Genomic DNA, 15,622 nt, shown 5'->3' with positions numbered 1-15,622 from the left:
GCTGCGTTTCAAAGACTAACACCAATTTATTCACATCTTTAATATATTTGCTGATCAAACAAAGCACAGGGCAGTCAATAAAAGACTCACAACTCCTAAGTACTTCTCAGGAACACGAAGAGCTCATCTAAAAACAATTTTCTGCGGCATGTTTTTTCTACTATACATTCACTTTTCAATGAAGTCTTTGCACTGGGGTAATGAGCAAAGAAAAACACTGTCAACACATTCAGGAATGAACAGGGATTAATTGGAGACAATTAAAAAAAAAAAAAATTAGACAACAGTGAAACTATCTGATAAAAGCTGATATGTTTTCTAAGCTGCAACTCAGACGCCAGGAGTATAATTCTCCTTGGCCGTGGAGATTTAAAGAATACAGTCAGTAATAAATGCAACATTTTTAGATTTCAAGAGTTCTCACAGTAACGTCACTGTCACACGTAAAAAGCAACAACAGATGAGGAAACAGAGCTCTCAGCTTATCAGTCAGTCAGGCAGCCTCGGCTGGATTTTTGTGTGTGTGTGTGTGTGTGTGTGTCCTGTCTTAAACGGACCCAGCTCTGTTTTTGTCCTCGTCAGTTTTCAATTATGCTGGTGTTTCTGGACTCCTCTCTGTGACATCATCTGCAAGAAACTTGCTTTTAGTCTTTTTGAGCCACTTGTCCACAACAAGACCTCCTCTTTCTTAAGTGTCCGTGAAGTGGTCTCTTTGGAAATGTGGCAGGAGTGGAGAAGTCCATATGTGGCTGTATGGGCTCAGAGCTCAGGATCCCGGAAAACAAAAAACAAAATACTGGAAAATGAAATGAAAGAGTTTTATGCTGACACAGGACTATTTAACTAAAAACAATACAAATAAAACCCTGCCACAACACAAAGTTTACCACCGGCAAGAGAAGGCATCAAACATGCATTAGTCTGAAGGTGGAAAATGGCTTTGGACAAGGCAGCAAATAAATGGCGAGGAAGAGGCGGGGGGATGGACACTGGAGAAGCCTGGACACTCTTTGGCTGAGGCGGTTACACACACAGAGCTCTGGGGCAGCTGGGAGAAGAGAAAAATAATTTAAGTGACACATTTATTTATAGAAAAAACAAGTACTGCACAGCACATATTACAGTAAAGGAAACCCGGCGTTCAATAAGCAGTCTCACCTGTCCTCAGTGAAGCCATCCATTTCCTCTTCATCGTCCAGCTCCATGTCCAGCTCATTGTCGAGGGTGCCGCGGCCATAACCGCTCAGGACGCTGCAGAAAGATTATCACGATCAGACCCCCTTGTGTCACTATGTGTGCATTCAACCTGGGATACTTTACTTTTGCTTGTTTTCTATTCTTTTTCTCTCAACAGGTGATCCAGGAGATTTCCCCCCCCCCCCTTCTCACTGTCCCTCTCCCCTTCTGTTTTTCCTTTTCTTTCCTCTTTTCTCCCTTTCCTATCCCTCACTCATGTCTGTCCCATCTGTAACAACTGAAAATAAAATAAATAATAAAAACAAAGGCCGATCAAATGGACCAATACGGCAATGCCACGATGATCCATTTGGCAAAATAAATCCATTGGGTATCCTTGTTGGTCTTCAGACAACAATTCTGACGGCTAAAGAACCAAATGGGACAGGCAAAGAAAAAAAAAAAAAAAAACTGGAACAAGTGGAGGGATTTGACTGTTGCCTAATAATGAATTTGGCTTGGTCTGGCTGTACGAAGGCTTGGCAAACCATTTTTGCATTTTACTTTTATTTCCTCTTTTCTGCTTGATTGATGAGACCAACAGTCAGATGTACTGCGACTCTACAGTTTTGTGCTGCAGAGTGGAAACAGCCATCCTGTTGCTCTGTAGATCTGATATGCGTGTGCTCCAACCAGAACGTGAAGCAGGTGGAAACCTGGTTCATTGGTGCTACACTAAGCTCAAGAAGGCCACCTGTCGGCAGCTGCAGCACAAGACTGTGTAGCTTGAGAATGTCCAAAGGACGGAGGAGTTTTGAAACTTACTAATGTTGTCATTTCATAATTGATTTGGCTGCACACACACAAATCTGTGGGAAACACGATGTGCGAGTTGTTAAGAGTCTGTAGAGGTGAGCAGTAGGCTTATAGCTGCTGACCTGACGGAGCGACATGTGAAGAATACAATCCTCTTCAGTTTCTTGTTGTAGAAGAAGTAGTTGAAGGACCAGAGACTCCCCTCTTCACCAAAAGGGTCCGAGTCCAGATCTGGGTTGTAGCTAAAAAAAGATATTCAAGCTTAAAACAGATTTATTCCACACCACATGGTTCGCTCTGCAGCGTTAACTGATCTCAGCACCTACCTGTAAATGTCACAGCCCTGCAGGTTGATCTCCTGGTCGATAGCGTTCCACAGCTCGGGTCCCAAAGAGTTAAACTCTTCTCCCACTGCTGAGAACAGACTGCTGTTCACTGCGTTAGCCACCTGGACAGAAAAAGAAAAGCAATCTTTGAAGCAAATTGTTTTTTCTCATTGCAGAGAACAAGTTTCGCTTCGGAACGGCATCCTGACCCAGTTGAGGCTGGGCTCTCGGCTGAACTCGTGAGCTCGCGCGGCGCTGAAGTCATAGTCCGGCCTGAAGGACTCGTTGAGCGTGGTGATGAGATAGAAAAGAGTCTTCCTGCAACACTTGTCGCTCAGAGGGTTTTCTCCGTCCTCGCTGCTTTTCCCCAGCCTGCACAGAAATGAACATCATGGTTTTTGTTCTTTGTTTTTAAAAAAACAAAACAAAAAAAAAAAAACAAAGAAAGTATTCAATTTCTTCATCTTCCAAACATGCTGAACCTGGCCTGCAGTACTCACTGTGAAGGGCTGGTGGCGCTGGTGGACTGAGGAGGGGAGAGGGCCTCCAGGACATGCGGCTCCCCCTCCTGGCAGAACTGCTTGAACATGTGTTTATCGTCTCCTGCCATCTTGCAGGAGTAGCTCTCGATCCTGCGGGGCAGAAAGAGGCGAAAAACATTTAAGAGCTGGACGATGTAAACATGACGATGGGAGGGTGCGGCCGAATCACTGGAAACTATTTTAATATCCCAGCAGGATTAAACACATGATTGCATAACAGATGGGCCACTCCAGGACATTTTGATGAAATTCATTTTAACCCGCCCCCCCTGAAATTAAATTAATGAACACAAACAAATGTTGTTCCAAGAAACCTTTGATAAAGACTTTCTTTACATAGAGAAATTACTGGCACCCAACCAAAAAGGGTTTAACCAGAGCCAAATCAAAATCAGTAGTGTAATGACAGAAAGCTTTATTGATCTGTTTCATTCATCTGTGTGTAATATGTTCTGGATCTGTTCATCAAAAAGCCAAAACAACCTGAAAACTCTGATTTCTATCAAATGTGTTCTCCATGATCACCGCCTTTAATGCCAAATACACAAACACCTTTTCTGAAATGGGAAGGACTCCATTTTTTGTTGTTGTCGTTTCATTAAACTGCAATGTAGGTACGTTTGTTTTAGGATAGTTGGGAATTAATAACTATCAACACATAACTTAACTCTAAATATCTACAAGCTATTACACGTTCAACAAGACAGCCTGTTCCTTTCACCGGAGCCATATCTGCAGGAGTGCCTGACAAGTCGTGGCTAACGTTTCCTGCGTGCTCTTTCATGTTTCTAGGTCACATGCTGCTGAGATATATGAGAGCAGAGCAGCAGACTGCTGTGCAGTTGTTTATTTTGCACCCTCTCACCAAGAGGTTATACAAGAGCAAAGGTTGTGTCACTTGGAGGATACACTTGAGTGCTAAGACCCTCGCCAAGGCTGACAAGGCTAATTATAGGGACCTCATGGTGGAAATAACTGCCCTGGTCTCACTCACACACTCACAACTAAACTTAAAACTAGGCATAAAGAAACATTTCAGTTCACTGAAATAAAAACCAACTCAAAGCAAATAAGCACACTTTGAAAACGTAGCTGAATCTCACCTGAATTCAAGTAAAAACTCGTGAAAAACACAAACCCATTATTACGCCAGTAGAGACCAGAGGTATAACAGTTAAAGAGATCATCCTGATGCGTTGATCTTTGTGTGAATGTTATCTAACCTCAGATAGAAAGCGCTTGAATTTAGTGTTTTCTATTAATGTGTGTGTAAATAGGTGAATTTCACATCTTGTATAGAGCACTTTGAGTGCTCAGAGTAGAAAAGAGTAAAGACATATATGCATTTCATTATTACTGTATTACCAATTCAGGCCTACTTATTTACTGCCTTACTTTCCTGTTTTCAGTAGGAAACACAATCTTCACACAGAACACCAGCTGCCTTCTTTCAGGTAATTTATGCACCCTCTGAATAAATTGACTATGGTTTTATTTTATTTTTCTTGCCTGCATGAAAATACCATAATCCGCGCTGGAAGCCTGTTCAGTTAATTCTCAGCTAAAGTCTGCTATGATGAGCTGTCTCCAAATCCACTAAGCAGCCTTTGCAGCTGCTTCACCAGCACAGTCCTGATACTATGTAGTGTATGTGTGCATGTATACATCTGCTAAAAAACACTTCACAACAGTCTCAGAAATAACCACAGCGCGCTGTGAGAGGACACCGTGATCTGCGTCACGAGGTCACAACCACCGCCCACACACCCCAGAAAGACAGAACAGCAGACCGAGCTGCATAACTCCACACACAGCCCACTGCTCTTTATGTAACCACACTGTCACCGTATCCTCGGGCCCCGCTGGAGGCTTTGCATAATCGACAACACGCCGATATATCTTACAGTTTCCCAAGCTGTCAGTTATAAATTAACCTTCACTGCAGGCTCTGAGTTTAGGCCGTCTGAGGTAAAGAGTTACCATGATGTTGCATAACACCCAGGTGGCTGTTTGCTCTACTACCCCGCTTATGAGGAGTGTACATGAACTGTGAGCCAGCCGCACCTCTCGCACCATCTACCACTCATTTTCATGACATCAGTGGTAGATCTCTCCTGTATGAGGAAAACTTTTGCTTACACTGCAAGCCTGCAAAGTTTATTGGTTCAACTTTAGAAGTGCAACCTCGTAAAACCTGCACAGAAGAATTTGTTACTCATCTTGTGAAATAAACTCTGCATGCATCACAATCAGGTGAGCTATGGTAGCACGTCTTAAATATGCAGAAACTACAAGCACTGCAACTGAAGTTTGTGTGGCATTCAAGTGCAGCAGAAAGCCCTAAAAAAAAAAAATTCAGTTAATACCCAAAACGTTCTCAAGGGACCAGTCACCTGTCTGAAATGTTGCCTACATGTCCACAAACAGACCCTGTGCCATTTTTTTAACCCGTGAGTCACCAGCACACCTAACCCAAATCATGTTTACTTACACCACCTGGTGCATTTTTAATACTGAGGACTTTATAGTTTATGCATTTTTTAATATCCTCTGAATTCCTACATTATTTGGTCGCATCTACTCATTTCACTGATCATTCTAAATGGGGGAGAAAAAAAAAAAGTAGAAATGAAAGTCTTACCTGCCAAGTATGCGGGACTCCCCTGTTTCAACACACAGCCGGGAGCTGAGAGCTTCAAAGCTGGAGTTTTCCAACAGCTTCATTGTAGTCTGCAAGACCCATAAAGATAAACATACACATGCTGTTTAGCTTGCATTCACAACAGGTCTCTTAAGGAAACGATAACTTGGAGTTAACATGCCTGCACAGTGCCCGCCTTATAAAGTCATTACACAGCGAGTTACACATCAGCGACAAGCAGATAAACAATGGTGTTATTTAGCAGAGAGGGGGCTGCAGCGCCCCTAGAGGACAACTTGCAGATCAAAACAGAAGCAGCTGCCCCTCCCCCACTCTGCTCTACATTTAGTTGACAAGCCGTCTTCCTGGTTCCCATATAAATCACTTACCAGGCAGTATTTTTCGACACTGGCCGAAAACAGACGGTCCAAAATCGAGCAGTGAGCTGTCTCGGTAGATACTTGCCCCTCTGTGACCAGCAGGGTGCTGAAGATAACCGAACCGCGCTCTGTGGGTGACCAGCTAACGGTAGCCAAGTTAGCTTACTGACAATTGCGCTCCTGACTTCACAGAACAGCCTTTAGTTCGCACTCGAGCTTAAGCATCTTACACAAACACTCGGTCGAGAATGAGTTATTCTGAGGCTTTTTAAGTTTATAGAAAAGCTGCTCTTGCCGATTAAGTGCGATGAGATTACATCCAAAGACTCTTGGCGTCCGTCGGAGTCTGTCTGCAGCGGCATCCCTTCCGACCTAATTTACAAAGCGACCGTTATTAGCGAGATCAAGCCGCCTTTTTCAGAGCGACTCGATCAGAAAAGCAGCAACGAGCTACCTAACGTCGTGAAAATATATATAATCTGGTTACGGTTGCTACAAATCGTCGACTATCGCAAAGACATCTATTGCCATCAAAACAACGGACTCTACTGTACTGGTAAAACCCAGCCCCCTTTTTTTTATACGCCTTGCTAAAGGAACCCGCCCAAGCTTGTCTGTGGTCCCTTGTCATTGGCTGAAATAATCCATCAATATAAATATGACTAATAAGATTGGCCAGTGCTATATCGGGGGGTGGGCTCCCCAGGTTACTGTGTATTTAGAAACTAAACTTGTTTTGTTTTGTGTTGTTTTTTTTATAGACCTTTCTTCTCTTCCGTTAATCGAAGCAGTCAATTAACACCTTAAAATACTCAAGTATTATACATATATCAAATATAAATAATTATTCATCCATATGTTACTCTGAACATCACACAGAAAAAGTCACTTTTATTTTGTACTACTTTCATTCTGCATACTCCAGAGTTTCTATAGTATATTTGTGGTTTCATCAGCTATTAAAAAAAGGATGAGTACTTTCGTTTAGCACTAAGCAGTGAACATCATCTCAATCCTGCTATCTCACGTACACGTGCTACCTGTTTATAATTACATTTAAGATCCCCCCCCCCCCTACTCCACCCTCCGTGCTACAAAGCAAAAAAAGATGATTTGACATTTGAGGGTGTTGTCATCAAGGTCCCTTAGCTCTAGAAAAAACTGGCTTTGGTGATAAGGCAGTAACCACCTCTTTTAAAGCCTTTTAGACTTGGTTTTATGTATTTTATGCTGTCTATTACATGTTGTTTAATTTGCCGTATCTATATTTAATGGGATTTTTAAAACAAAATATATATCATAGATTTCATAGCACTGTTTTAAAAGTGATGAAAGTGGCTGACAAACTGGTCCAGTGGCCTAATGGACAAGGCATCAACCTCCAGAGCTGGGGCTTGAGGGTTCAAGTCCCACCTGGGTCACTTGTAAGGTAGCTGCAATTAAAGTGTGATAACTGTGGTTGTGAAGTCTACAACAGTTCTGGATAAGTTTAAGTTAATGACCAGCTAAATCTATGGTGCTGCTACTTCTTACATCATTTAATGTGTTTCCATTCCCACAAAAACAGTTGAAGTTGCATACAGTAAGTTTAAGTGCCTTAAAAATACAGCATTGTTTTAAAAGTGATGAAGCTGTCAAACAAAAGGGCCCAGTGGCCTAATGGATAAGGCATCAGCCTCCGGAGCTGGGGATTGTGGGTTCAAGTCCCACCTGGGTTGTCTTTACTTCTATTTACCACAGCATCATTATAGAGATGGTGTACTTGATTAACTGCACAACTCCATAATGCTCTCTTTTCAGCTTGAAAGTAAAACCCAAAGCAACATTTATAAAATAGCAATTTATTTGTATAAATACAAACTGCACACAGAAATTATTCACAGTGTCTGGTCAGTTCTGTGTGATATAGTCAGAAATATCATTCAGGCCTGTGCACTCATTGTCCAGATACTCCAGAATGACATTTCCCCCGTTATACAGAGGAGTTTCTGGGTGAGCCAACAGAGAGAGCAGGGTGTCATCCATCTGAAAAGCCTCGCCTGTCTGAGGATGACATAACCGCAGCTTCTGCAATTAAAGAGAAGAGGATACTGTTAAGAGATGTGCACGATGCTACACAGCTTTGTCTAGATATAAAACTGTAACTGTGGTGGGTACAATGTCCAACAACTCAATGCGTTTAGGCACGCAGACCTGTTGAATCTATACCATGAAGAATTAAAGCAGCTCTGAAAGCAAAAGCGTGTGTAAGAGAAAAAACAAACAGTGATAGGTTTAGCAAATAAGGCAAGACGGGAATGCTGCAGAAAATCGTTAATATTTAGGTAATATATTTATTTTCCCCACTCAGCGTGCTCTTATGTTGCTGTCTATTCCCAACAGTCTAATGAAGGGGACTGTGAAATCTATTTATCAAAGTGACATTAATTTCAGTGATTTAATATTTTGAGTGATAAATGGCTTACAAACAGACCAATCAATTTTCTAATGTGGCTTCTATTACACACAATTCCAGGACAAACATTTATTTGCTGTATCATCAGCTAACTTCCTGGGATGGTATGAAAAATAAATTGCCTGTCACCACACAGCACATTTTGGGCTACTGTAGCTTTACTGCAGGGCTTGCTTAAGTAGTGTTACTAAGGTATGGTCGAACGGGTTTCATAATGTATTCCTTCTCACTTAGAGAATAGTAAAAAGTTATGCTCTAATGTGTGTATACACAAACAGCACTTGCCTATAGACACCTTACAGTATTAACGCAACAAATACCAAAGCATTTGTTGCTACAGTAACCTACGGTGGTAAAAAGACAGCCACCATTGTTCATTCAGTGGTGCTAGTTTCAGTCATTGTGCAAAGGCACTGTTTATAAGTTTGGGGAAGCCTGCAGTCAGCTGAGACTGAATGAGTCACTTGGATGAGTGTCGAAATGTTTCTCCCACTGAAACGCTACGTCCAGATGAACAGAATCAACCTTTTGGGATGTTGTGGCACAGACAACGCCGACTTTAAGCTCAACATACTTCACTAACCCATCGATATTGCTATTTGTAGTACACCCCTCTGTTCTCTTACCTTAGCTGTCAGCACGTTATTGTTGTTCTTGAGGCCAGCCAAAGAGGCTGCATAATCCACCACTTTCCCCACGCTCCATTTGGAACAGAAGAACATGGGCTTGCTGGAGTCTTTAAATTCTTTAGGAAGATACACCTGAAAGTAGGTTCTCTCTGTCTAGAAAGTAAAAATAAAAGAAATTGAATAATGGCAAGTGGATGACAAGAGATGTTTAACATGCAGTAATGTATACACAAGAAACTGAGCAGACAGTAAAGTGTCAAAATAAAAGTATCGACAGTTGGGATTTTACCTGCGGCAGCCCCTTGTCCCCTGCAGCATGCAACTTCAGCTTCATCAGGGCCACCTTTGCTGCGGTTGCACTGTTCTTTGCTCCTCTGCGCCCTTTACTTTTGGATCCATCTTTTGACTCTGAGCGGCCGCCAGGCACAAAGGAAAACAAAATCCAGGTTAACAGGTCAAAGGGAACAGGCACACAAGAGTGAAGGCAGTTGTTTAATACTGATCCCATGTGGACAAAAGAGGAATGACAGAAGAAACTCCGGACTACATTAACTAACCTACAATCTTCTGCACCAGCTCTTTGGTGGCTTGCATTCGAGGCTTTTGGACTTCCAGCTTCTCACACTTGTGATTATCTTGATGTCGGTGGCTATAAAGACAAAACAGTCAGTTTATTAGTTCTGAATTAATAAAAATTATGCGATCGGAGGTTTAAACTTTTTCTGCCATGAACAGGATCAAAAAACGCTCAAGAGCCACCGCCTTATTAAAAAGTTCATTAAAGTTGGTAACCTACGCCAAACAGAAATGTTTTTCACACTGCGGACATATAACTGGTAACAATTCTTTTCCCTTGCAGTCTTCAAATGAGCATGGATAACTTGTAGTTCCACCCGCTGTCCCAGATTCCCTTTTTACTGACTCCTAAAAAGAAAAGAAAGATAGAGTGAAGAAAGGCTTCAGCCATAAAGAGAAATGTATTTGTTGTCCTGATAATATTAGAGAAAGACATTAAGCTAATTTATTTAACAGCTCAGGATACCTTTGAACATGAGTGTCCATCTTTGCTTCTGTGCTCGAGACTGAAAGGGACAAAAATGTGTTTATCTGAGGTGAAAATGAACAATTCTCACCTGAATTATCTTAACCAGATAACTTCAGATATAAGAGTTTTCCGTACTACGAAGCTGGTTATGTTTTTACCAGAGTTTATTGTCATGGTAACCTATGTTAAGAACCTAATCTGCTCTGCAGCAGGTTATATTCCAGATAAGAGAACAACAGGTATGAACTTTCCCTGAAAAATAGCGTCACCAATCTTGGAAAAATCCCTCTGACATGAGTGCGCAGACAGTAGGAGGGTCTAAAGTTTTTCAATAGCGTCTAATATCTTTTTGTTTCCTTGTATTCTTAGTACCAACTTTATTCCTTGTTTTTTTTTCTCTCCTTTTGGCTGCAAACAATTTTACAACAATTTTATTGGTCTATAAAAATTAATATATGATCTTAAAACAGGACACCTTTTTGTACTCCTGGACCTTTTATTGAGTTTGCAACTAGACTAAGCTGACCTTTGAATTCTAATTTTATATTTAGTCTTTACTCTTTACTCAGCCCATCAAACACTACCAAGGCTGCAGCTAAGAGAATAAAAACTAAAATTGTCCTTTAAGCATTAACTTAATGAAATACCCAATTATAATCCACCTGATTCTCCTGTGTCTTAATGGAAGAGTTGTTATAATGAGTCTGGTCACACAGCATTTTAACCAAGTTTACTTTCCTGGATTTAAATAGACAAAACTGTATTAAAATTGTAGCTCTTCTCCCGTCTTACTGACCAAAGTGCACATTTTAAATACTGTACTCAACAGTAATTCTCCTCTCACACCGACTGTAGGTGTGTAGATGTTTTTATATTTTCCCATGTATATAGAGTCAACTTCCTTTATAAAATCACCTGTTCTACTGAGCATATTTGCATTGTAAAGATCATCTGACCAGTTACGTTTCAGAGGAAACCCTGGGTTACCAGAGCAAATGATAACCAGCTTTGTGTGACCTCTTTACCTGACTATCAATGTTAAGGTGAGTGAATCCAGATAATGCTAAGATACCCTGGGTATTCTGACCTCACTCAGAGGCCTCTGGGGTGTTTTTATAGGTATTTCTTATTTATGTATCTTTATAGACAGAAGACTATTTCAGTTTGGTCCACTTCAATACAAAAGAAGCAACAGCGACTAGAACACAAAAAGGGATTTAACACTTAGTGTGGGGTCAGTTAACGACATTAAAACAACACTATTCAAATATTATTATATATATATATATATATATATATAAATAATAATAAATATATATTACAGTATTCGTAACAACACGCTAACAGATGCACATAAGAAAAAAACAAAAAACCTGACTTGAAGTCTTACCAGAAAACACCACCGCAGGAATCACAAACAAATGGCAGAAAGTCTGAGAGAAGAACAAGGAGAACGTGTTAAATATGTTGTGAACAAGGACCATAAGTACACTTGTCCAGTTCAAACGATGAGATCTAACAATTTGTCCCAAAGTAGCTCATTAAACTAGTCTGACACTTTCAATCAGCTTCATTCACGTTACTTATATTTACATAACATTAAGAGTACAACTGTCGTAACTCATTTAAAGACCGAGCTGAATTTCCTTGTGGGAGTTTGTAGTTTTAGAGAAGAATGCTTGATAATAAATTGAGTTTTATCCGAGGGAACCAACGCTAACAAGCGTTAGCGCACAGGCTAAGCATGCTAAAAAAAAAAAAAGACGATTAGCGTTTTCATAATAATTAAAACAGCAGAATAAAGTCGCACCCCAACATCTTTATTTACTGTGCTTCACACAAAAATACAACGGACCTTTCAGATTGCAGGAATCAACCTGGCAATGCTTCCCGATGTCTAATTCAGCCATTAGCTAACCGAAACAGCGTCAGCTGAGATCATCGACACGAACTTTGACCGCAAATGTGTCGTCACGTGACTGAGTCTATACCATATAAAACTTTTTAAATCTTTATATTTTTTTATTATATGTGTGTAACAGGATACACATGACTCGCATGTAAAGTAAAATAAATTAACAATTTCATTTATCCACATTTTTTTCACAGTAAATAAAATTCAGTTTTTTTCTGGTTTTATCAGCTTAATCAACATATCTGTTTGTACAACTAAATTAAAACGTTAAAACAAGATATGATGCACTGTTGTATTATCCCGTTTGGAGAGAAAACACGGAAAAGACGCAAAATTTAAGCCCTGGTGGAAACGGGAGGTAAGGCGTCAGGTATCCAGACGTCACGCAGGTATCTGCGAAAGGTGTGGCGAGAGTTGTGTTCACGGCTTGTTTGAAAGAACACAAAGCCGTCGAGCTGGAATATCTGCCCGCAACACACCCGCCTTTGGAGAAAAGAAGCTTGGACGATCGTTCAGACTGTTTTGCTTTTTAGTTACCAACAAAGTTTACCGCCCCCAAACAGCCAAAATGAGCAAAATCTCCAATTTGTTCAAGGGGGGCTCGAAACACAAGTCGAAGGGAAACCCTTCGGCCCAGGAGGCCATCCACAAACTCCGGGAAACAGAAGAAATGCTGACAAAGAAGCAGGACTACCTGGAAAAGAAGATAGAGCAAGAAATTGCGATAGCCAAGAAGCACGGCACGAAGAACAAGAGGGGTATTTATATTTGTTTTTATGATGGTCTGAAAAAATGTGTGCACCTGTTCCTCCACCGAGGCCAGGCCAGGACACACTACGCCTCCAGGAAGTCTTATCTTGTACACTTCCATATTTTAATCTTTTGTCCGGGCAAATATCAAAGAAAAGGAGGTGGTTTATGGGCCTTTTATATCTCATTTTACATTTCTGTTGTTCTTGCTTAATAACTTGATGTGTGGTAGCAACAGCTCATGGGTTAAACCGAAGACACAATGTCTATATAAACAGAGTTTATAAAACCTGACTCTTATTTCTAACAAGTCTTTTTTGTTTTATTTTTTTACAGTGAAAATCCCATAAAACCTTTAAAATGTACATTTTTGGACTCTTGCGACTACAAATGTACCAGCTTTCATAAATCCTAGTTCACATATCAAAAATTTAAGGTGGATGACTCTTTTGTTATTTAGATAAATGTGCAGGAAAGTGTTAAACAACTCTTAAATGTACAGTGACACAACTGTGAATACTTCCCTCGCAGTGATTGTCTTCAGTGTGTCATTGACAATGCCTGAAAATACAACAGGTTTCTAACAAGTAAAACAACAAAAGGTTTTTATTAAACCTGAAAGGTCCCTTCCCTCAGAGCTGCACCCACAGCCCTGGGTGGCATGGACTGTTGTCTCAGCTGCATTGGTTGTTGACTAAGAATAAACGTCACCCTGTGAAAGGGAGGAACCCTGTCTTTTGTTTGTTTGTTTGTTTGTTTTTGTTTTTTTGAGGACACATGACACTTTTGGAAATTTAACTGCACAAGTGACTTCTATGTCCTCTCTGTGTCAGCTGCCCTGCAGGCCTTGAAGAGGAAAAAGCGTTTGGAGCAGCAGCTCACCCAGATTGATGGCACGCTCTCCACCATCGAGTTTCAGAGGGAAGCTCTGGAGAACTCTCACACCAACACGGAGGTCCTGAAGAACATGGGCTATGCTGCCAAGGCCATGAAGAAGATCCATGAGAACACGTAAGAAGCTGCTCACACAAGGCAGAAACCCCCCTGAGCTTTGGTCTTACTTTCCACCGGTAGTCCTGGCTTGGTTGTGTTTATGTGCAGAGATTGTTTCCTTTTGAACAAGGAAACATGTGACGTAAATTCATTTATGAGCCATATTTCAGAAGGAAAGCTGCAACATACAATCAAAAATGTATAATTAGTCAAAATGATGAATAAATCCTAATACTTCTTTGGTGCAGTTTCAACACTACTGAATGTTGTGTGTGATAATTGAACACAGAGAATCTCAAACAGAATTTAATTAAGAAAGCAAGTGCGGTGTTTTGAGTGAGTGAAAACCCTTTCACCTTCTTTCACTCTTACTCTCATTCTCAGGGATTTGGGGAAGATCGATGATCTGATGGCAGATATCACCGAGCAGCAAGACGTGGCCCAGGAAATCAGTGATGCTATCTCCAGACCTTCTGGGGAAACATTTGATGAGGTGGAGACTGTCTTAGTGTTTATAAAGACTTTTTTTTTTGCACAGATATTAAAATATGCTTGGTATTTTGCTGTGTGGCACGTGCTCACCTTTCTTTTTTTGTTAGGATGAACTGTTGGCTGAGCTGGAGGAGCTAGAGCAGGAGGACCTTGAAGAAAGTATGATGAGTATGGGCGGACTGCCCAGCGTTCCCAGCTCCAAACTGCCTTCATCAAGATCCAATGAGCGCGCAAGTAAGTTTCTAACAACTGACAGATCTTACATGTGATGGCCACTTTCACACGCTTGCCTGCAAACTGTAATACTGCCCCAACTTTTTTAAAAAAACCACAATATTTTTAAAAATGTATCTATTAAATTATTAATTTTAAGCATATTTCTGTTAATTTGATCTTTAGTGTATTTATTTGAATATTATAAAATCAAATTATAATCGCGAAAATGTAATAATGGAAACTGATTGTTTTTCTCCATTGTGAAAATGTGCTGCAGTACATGCACACAACAGATTTTAAGGCTTATTATAAATCCATTAAAGGAGAAGATTCTTTTTGCCATCTGTAAATTAAAAAAATTGGTTGCTGGTAAATTTTCCATATGTAGTCCACAGCATTGATTAGTAATTGTTTCCTCCTTTTTTACAGCAACCAGGAGAAAGGTTGAGGAGGAAGATGACATGCGCATGCTGGCATCGTGGGGAACTTAAGTACACTAAGGCAGCCTGTTTCCTGAAGAAAGCATACACAGAACTATAAAAGGATCTTTCTCACAGTCTTTTTATTATTATTATTATTATTATTATTGAAAGCCATTTCAATAATGAAGAGCAATATGTTGTTTTTGAGTAAACTTTCAGCTACATGACTAGTAATATTTATCAAGAAGTGAAGGAATAGGTTTTTGTTCCCATGTGTGAGGGGGTTTTTTGTTGTTGTTTTTTGTTTGTTTTTTTTCTTTTAATGGAAAGTTATGGAATGTCATTTCTGCCACTACAATAAAAAAGATTTGCCATATACAATTTAGTGTTAATATCTCAAAATTTGGGGTTGTGTATCTTAAATGTCTGAGAAAATAATTTTAACTTGAAAAATAACAAACTTTGACTTATGGATGGAAATTGTTTGCCTTCTTTGTCAGAAACAAACGTTCATAGAAACCATACTAATCTATGACAGAAAATTTTTAAAGGGTCAATGAAATTGTAGCTAGGGCTTGACTAATGCTTTTATAACTAAGGGAAAAAGTGTACTTTATTCAGCTGTAAATAACTTCTGCATTAATGTTGTAAATACAGGCTATTGCGTTATCCCTGTTCCGCAATAAAAGTCTTATACATATCTCAAAGTGTTTATGTCTTCTTTTTCTAAAAATAATAATTATTAAAATTTGATATGTAGCTATGTATTCTTGTGGTTATATTATTTTCGAGTCTTAAGTAATAACTAAAAACCTTTAAAATTG

At 40.0% G+C, this 15,622-nt stretch overlaps 3 protein-coding genes and 1 non-coding gene across 4 annotated transcripts; 2 read left to right on the top strand and 2 right to left on the bottom strand.

The window, feature by feature from the left end:
• Positions 1 to 2: 2 nt before the first annotated feature.
• maf1b (MAF1 homolog, negative regulator of RNA polymerase III b) lies at positions 3 to 6,515 on the bottom strand. Its single transcript, XM_086306462.1, has 8 exons — positions 5,891 to 6,515; positions 5,502 to 5,590; positions 2,819 to 2,950; positions 2,528 to 2,690; positions 2,319 to 2,440; positions 2,115 to 2,234; positions 1,159 to 1,251; positions 3 to 1,048 (listed from the first exon to the last, which is right to left on the bottom strand). Exons 2-8 carry the CDS (start codon positions 5,582 to 5,584, stop codon positions 1,024 to 1,026), a joined length of 738 nt encoding a protein of 245 aa, XP_086162588.1. The 5' UTR covers positions 5,585 to 5,590; positions 5,891 to 6,515; the 3' UTR covers positions 3 to 1,023.
• Positions 6,516 to 7,526: 1,011 nt separating this feature from the next.
• Positions 7,527 to 7,599, top strand: trnar-ccg (transfer RNA arginine (anticodon CCG)). The gene has a single exon. It is a non-coding gene; the product is annotated as a tRNA-Arg (tRNA).
• Positions 7,600 to 7,706: 107 nt separating this feature from the next.
• On the bottom strand, positions 7,707 to 11,972 carry zfand1 (zinc finger, AN1-type domain 1). Its single transcript, XM_086305163.1, has 8 exons — positions 11,866 to 11,972; positions 11,401 to 11,443; positions 10,008 to 10,047; positions 9,762 to 9,889; positions 9,523 to 9,614; positions 9,255 to 9,373; positions 8,963 to 9,118; positions 7,707 to 7,948 (listed from the first exon to the last, which is right to left on the bottom strand). The coding sequence occupies exons 1-8, from the start codon at positions 11,918 to 11,920 to the stop codon at positions 7,772 to 7,774; spliced, it is 810 nt and encodes a 269-aa protein (XP_086161289.1). The 5' UTR covers positions 11,921 to 11,972; the 3' UTR covers positions 7,707 to 7,771.
• Positions 11,973 to 12,292: 320 nt separating this feature from the next.
• On the top strand, positions 12,293 to 15,493 carry chmp4c (charged multivesicular body protein 4C). Its single transcript, XM_086306458.1, has 5 exons — positions 12,293 to 12,683; positions 13,509 to 13,686; positions 14,053 to 14,161; positions 14,268 to 14,394; positions 14,806 to 15,493. The coding sequence occupies exons 1-5, from the start codon at positions 12,494 to 12,496 to the stop codon at positions 14,865 to 14,867; spliced, it is 666 nt and encodes a 221-aa protein (XP_086162584.1). The 5' UTR covers positions 12,293 to 12,493; the 3' UTR covers positions 14,868 to 15,493.
• The last annotated feature ends 129 nt before the right edge of the window (positions 15,494 to 15,622 follow it).

Source organism: Aulonocara sp. 'chitande type north' Nkhata Bay, linkage group LG9 (assembly GCF_057382095.1).
Source record: "Aulonocara sp. 'chitande type north' Nkhata Bay isolate Kocher_YH1m ecotype deep benthic linkage group LG9, A_spYH_male_GT1.1, whole genome shotgun sequence".
Classification (NCBI taxonomy): domain Eukaryota; kingdom Metazoa; phylum Chordata; class Actinopteri; order Cichliformes; family Cichlidae; genus Aulonocara; species Aulonocara sp. 'chitande type north' Nkhata Bay.
Note: the sequence above shows the minus strand (reverse complement) of the source record. Positions and strands in the feature narration are given on the sequence as shown.

Excerpts from the sequence above, each read along its gene's own strand:
- zfand1 (XM_086305163.1), bottom strand. The coding sequence starts at position 11,920 with ATGGCTGAATTAGACATCGGGAAGCATTGCCAGGTTGATTCCTGCAAT. Across the intron at positions 9,890-10,007 it reads ATGGACACTCATGTTCAAAG|GAGTCAGTAAAAAGGGAATC; the intron begins GTATCCTGAGCT and ends TTTTCTTTTTAG. Across the intron at positions 9,374-9,522 it reads GCTGGTGCAGAAGATTGTAG|AGTCAAAAGATGGATCCAAA; the intron begins GTTAGTTAATGT and ends GCGGCCGCTCAG.
- maf1b (XM_086306462.1), bottom strand. The coding sequence starts at position 5,584 with ATGAAGCTGTTGGAAAACTCCAGCTTTGAAGCTCTCAGCTCCCGGCTG. Across the intron at positions 2,951-5,501 it reads GAGTCCCGCATACTTGGCAG|GATCGAGAGCTACTCCTGCA; the intron begins GTAAGACTTTCA and ends TCTGCCCCGCAG. Across the intron at positions 1,252-2,114 it reads TTCACATGTCGCTCCGTCAG|CGTCCTGAGCGGTTATGGCC; the intron begins GTCAGCAGCTAT and ends ATCTTTCTGCAG.
- chmp4c (XM_086306458.1), top strand. The coding sequence starts at position 12,494 with ATGAGCAAAATCTCCAATTTGTTCAAGGGGGGCTCGAAACACAAGTCG. Across the intron at positions 12,684-13,508 it reads CGGCACGAAGAACAAGAGGG|CTGCCCTGCAGGCCTTGAAG; the intron begins GTATTTATATTT and ends TCTCTGTGTCAG. Across the intron at positions 14,162-14,267 it reads CTGGGGAAACATTTGATGAG|GATGAACTGTTGGCTGAGCT; the intron begins GTGGAGACTGTC and ends TTTTTTTGTTAG.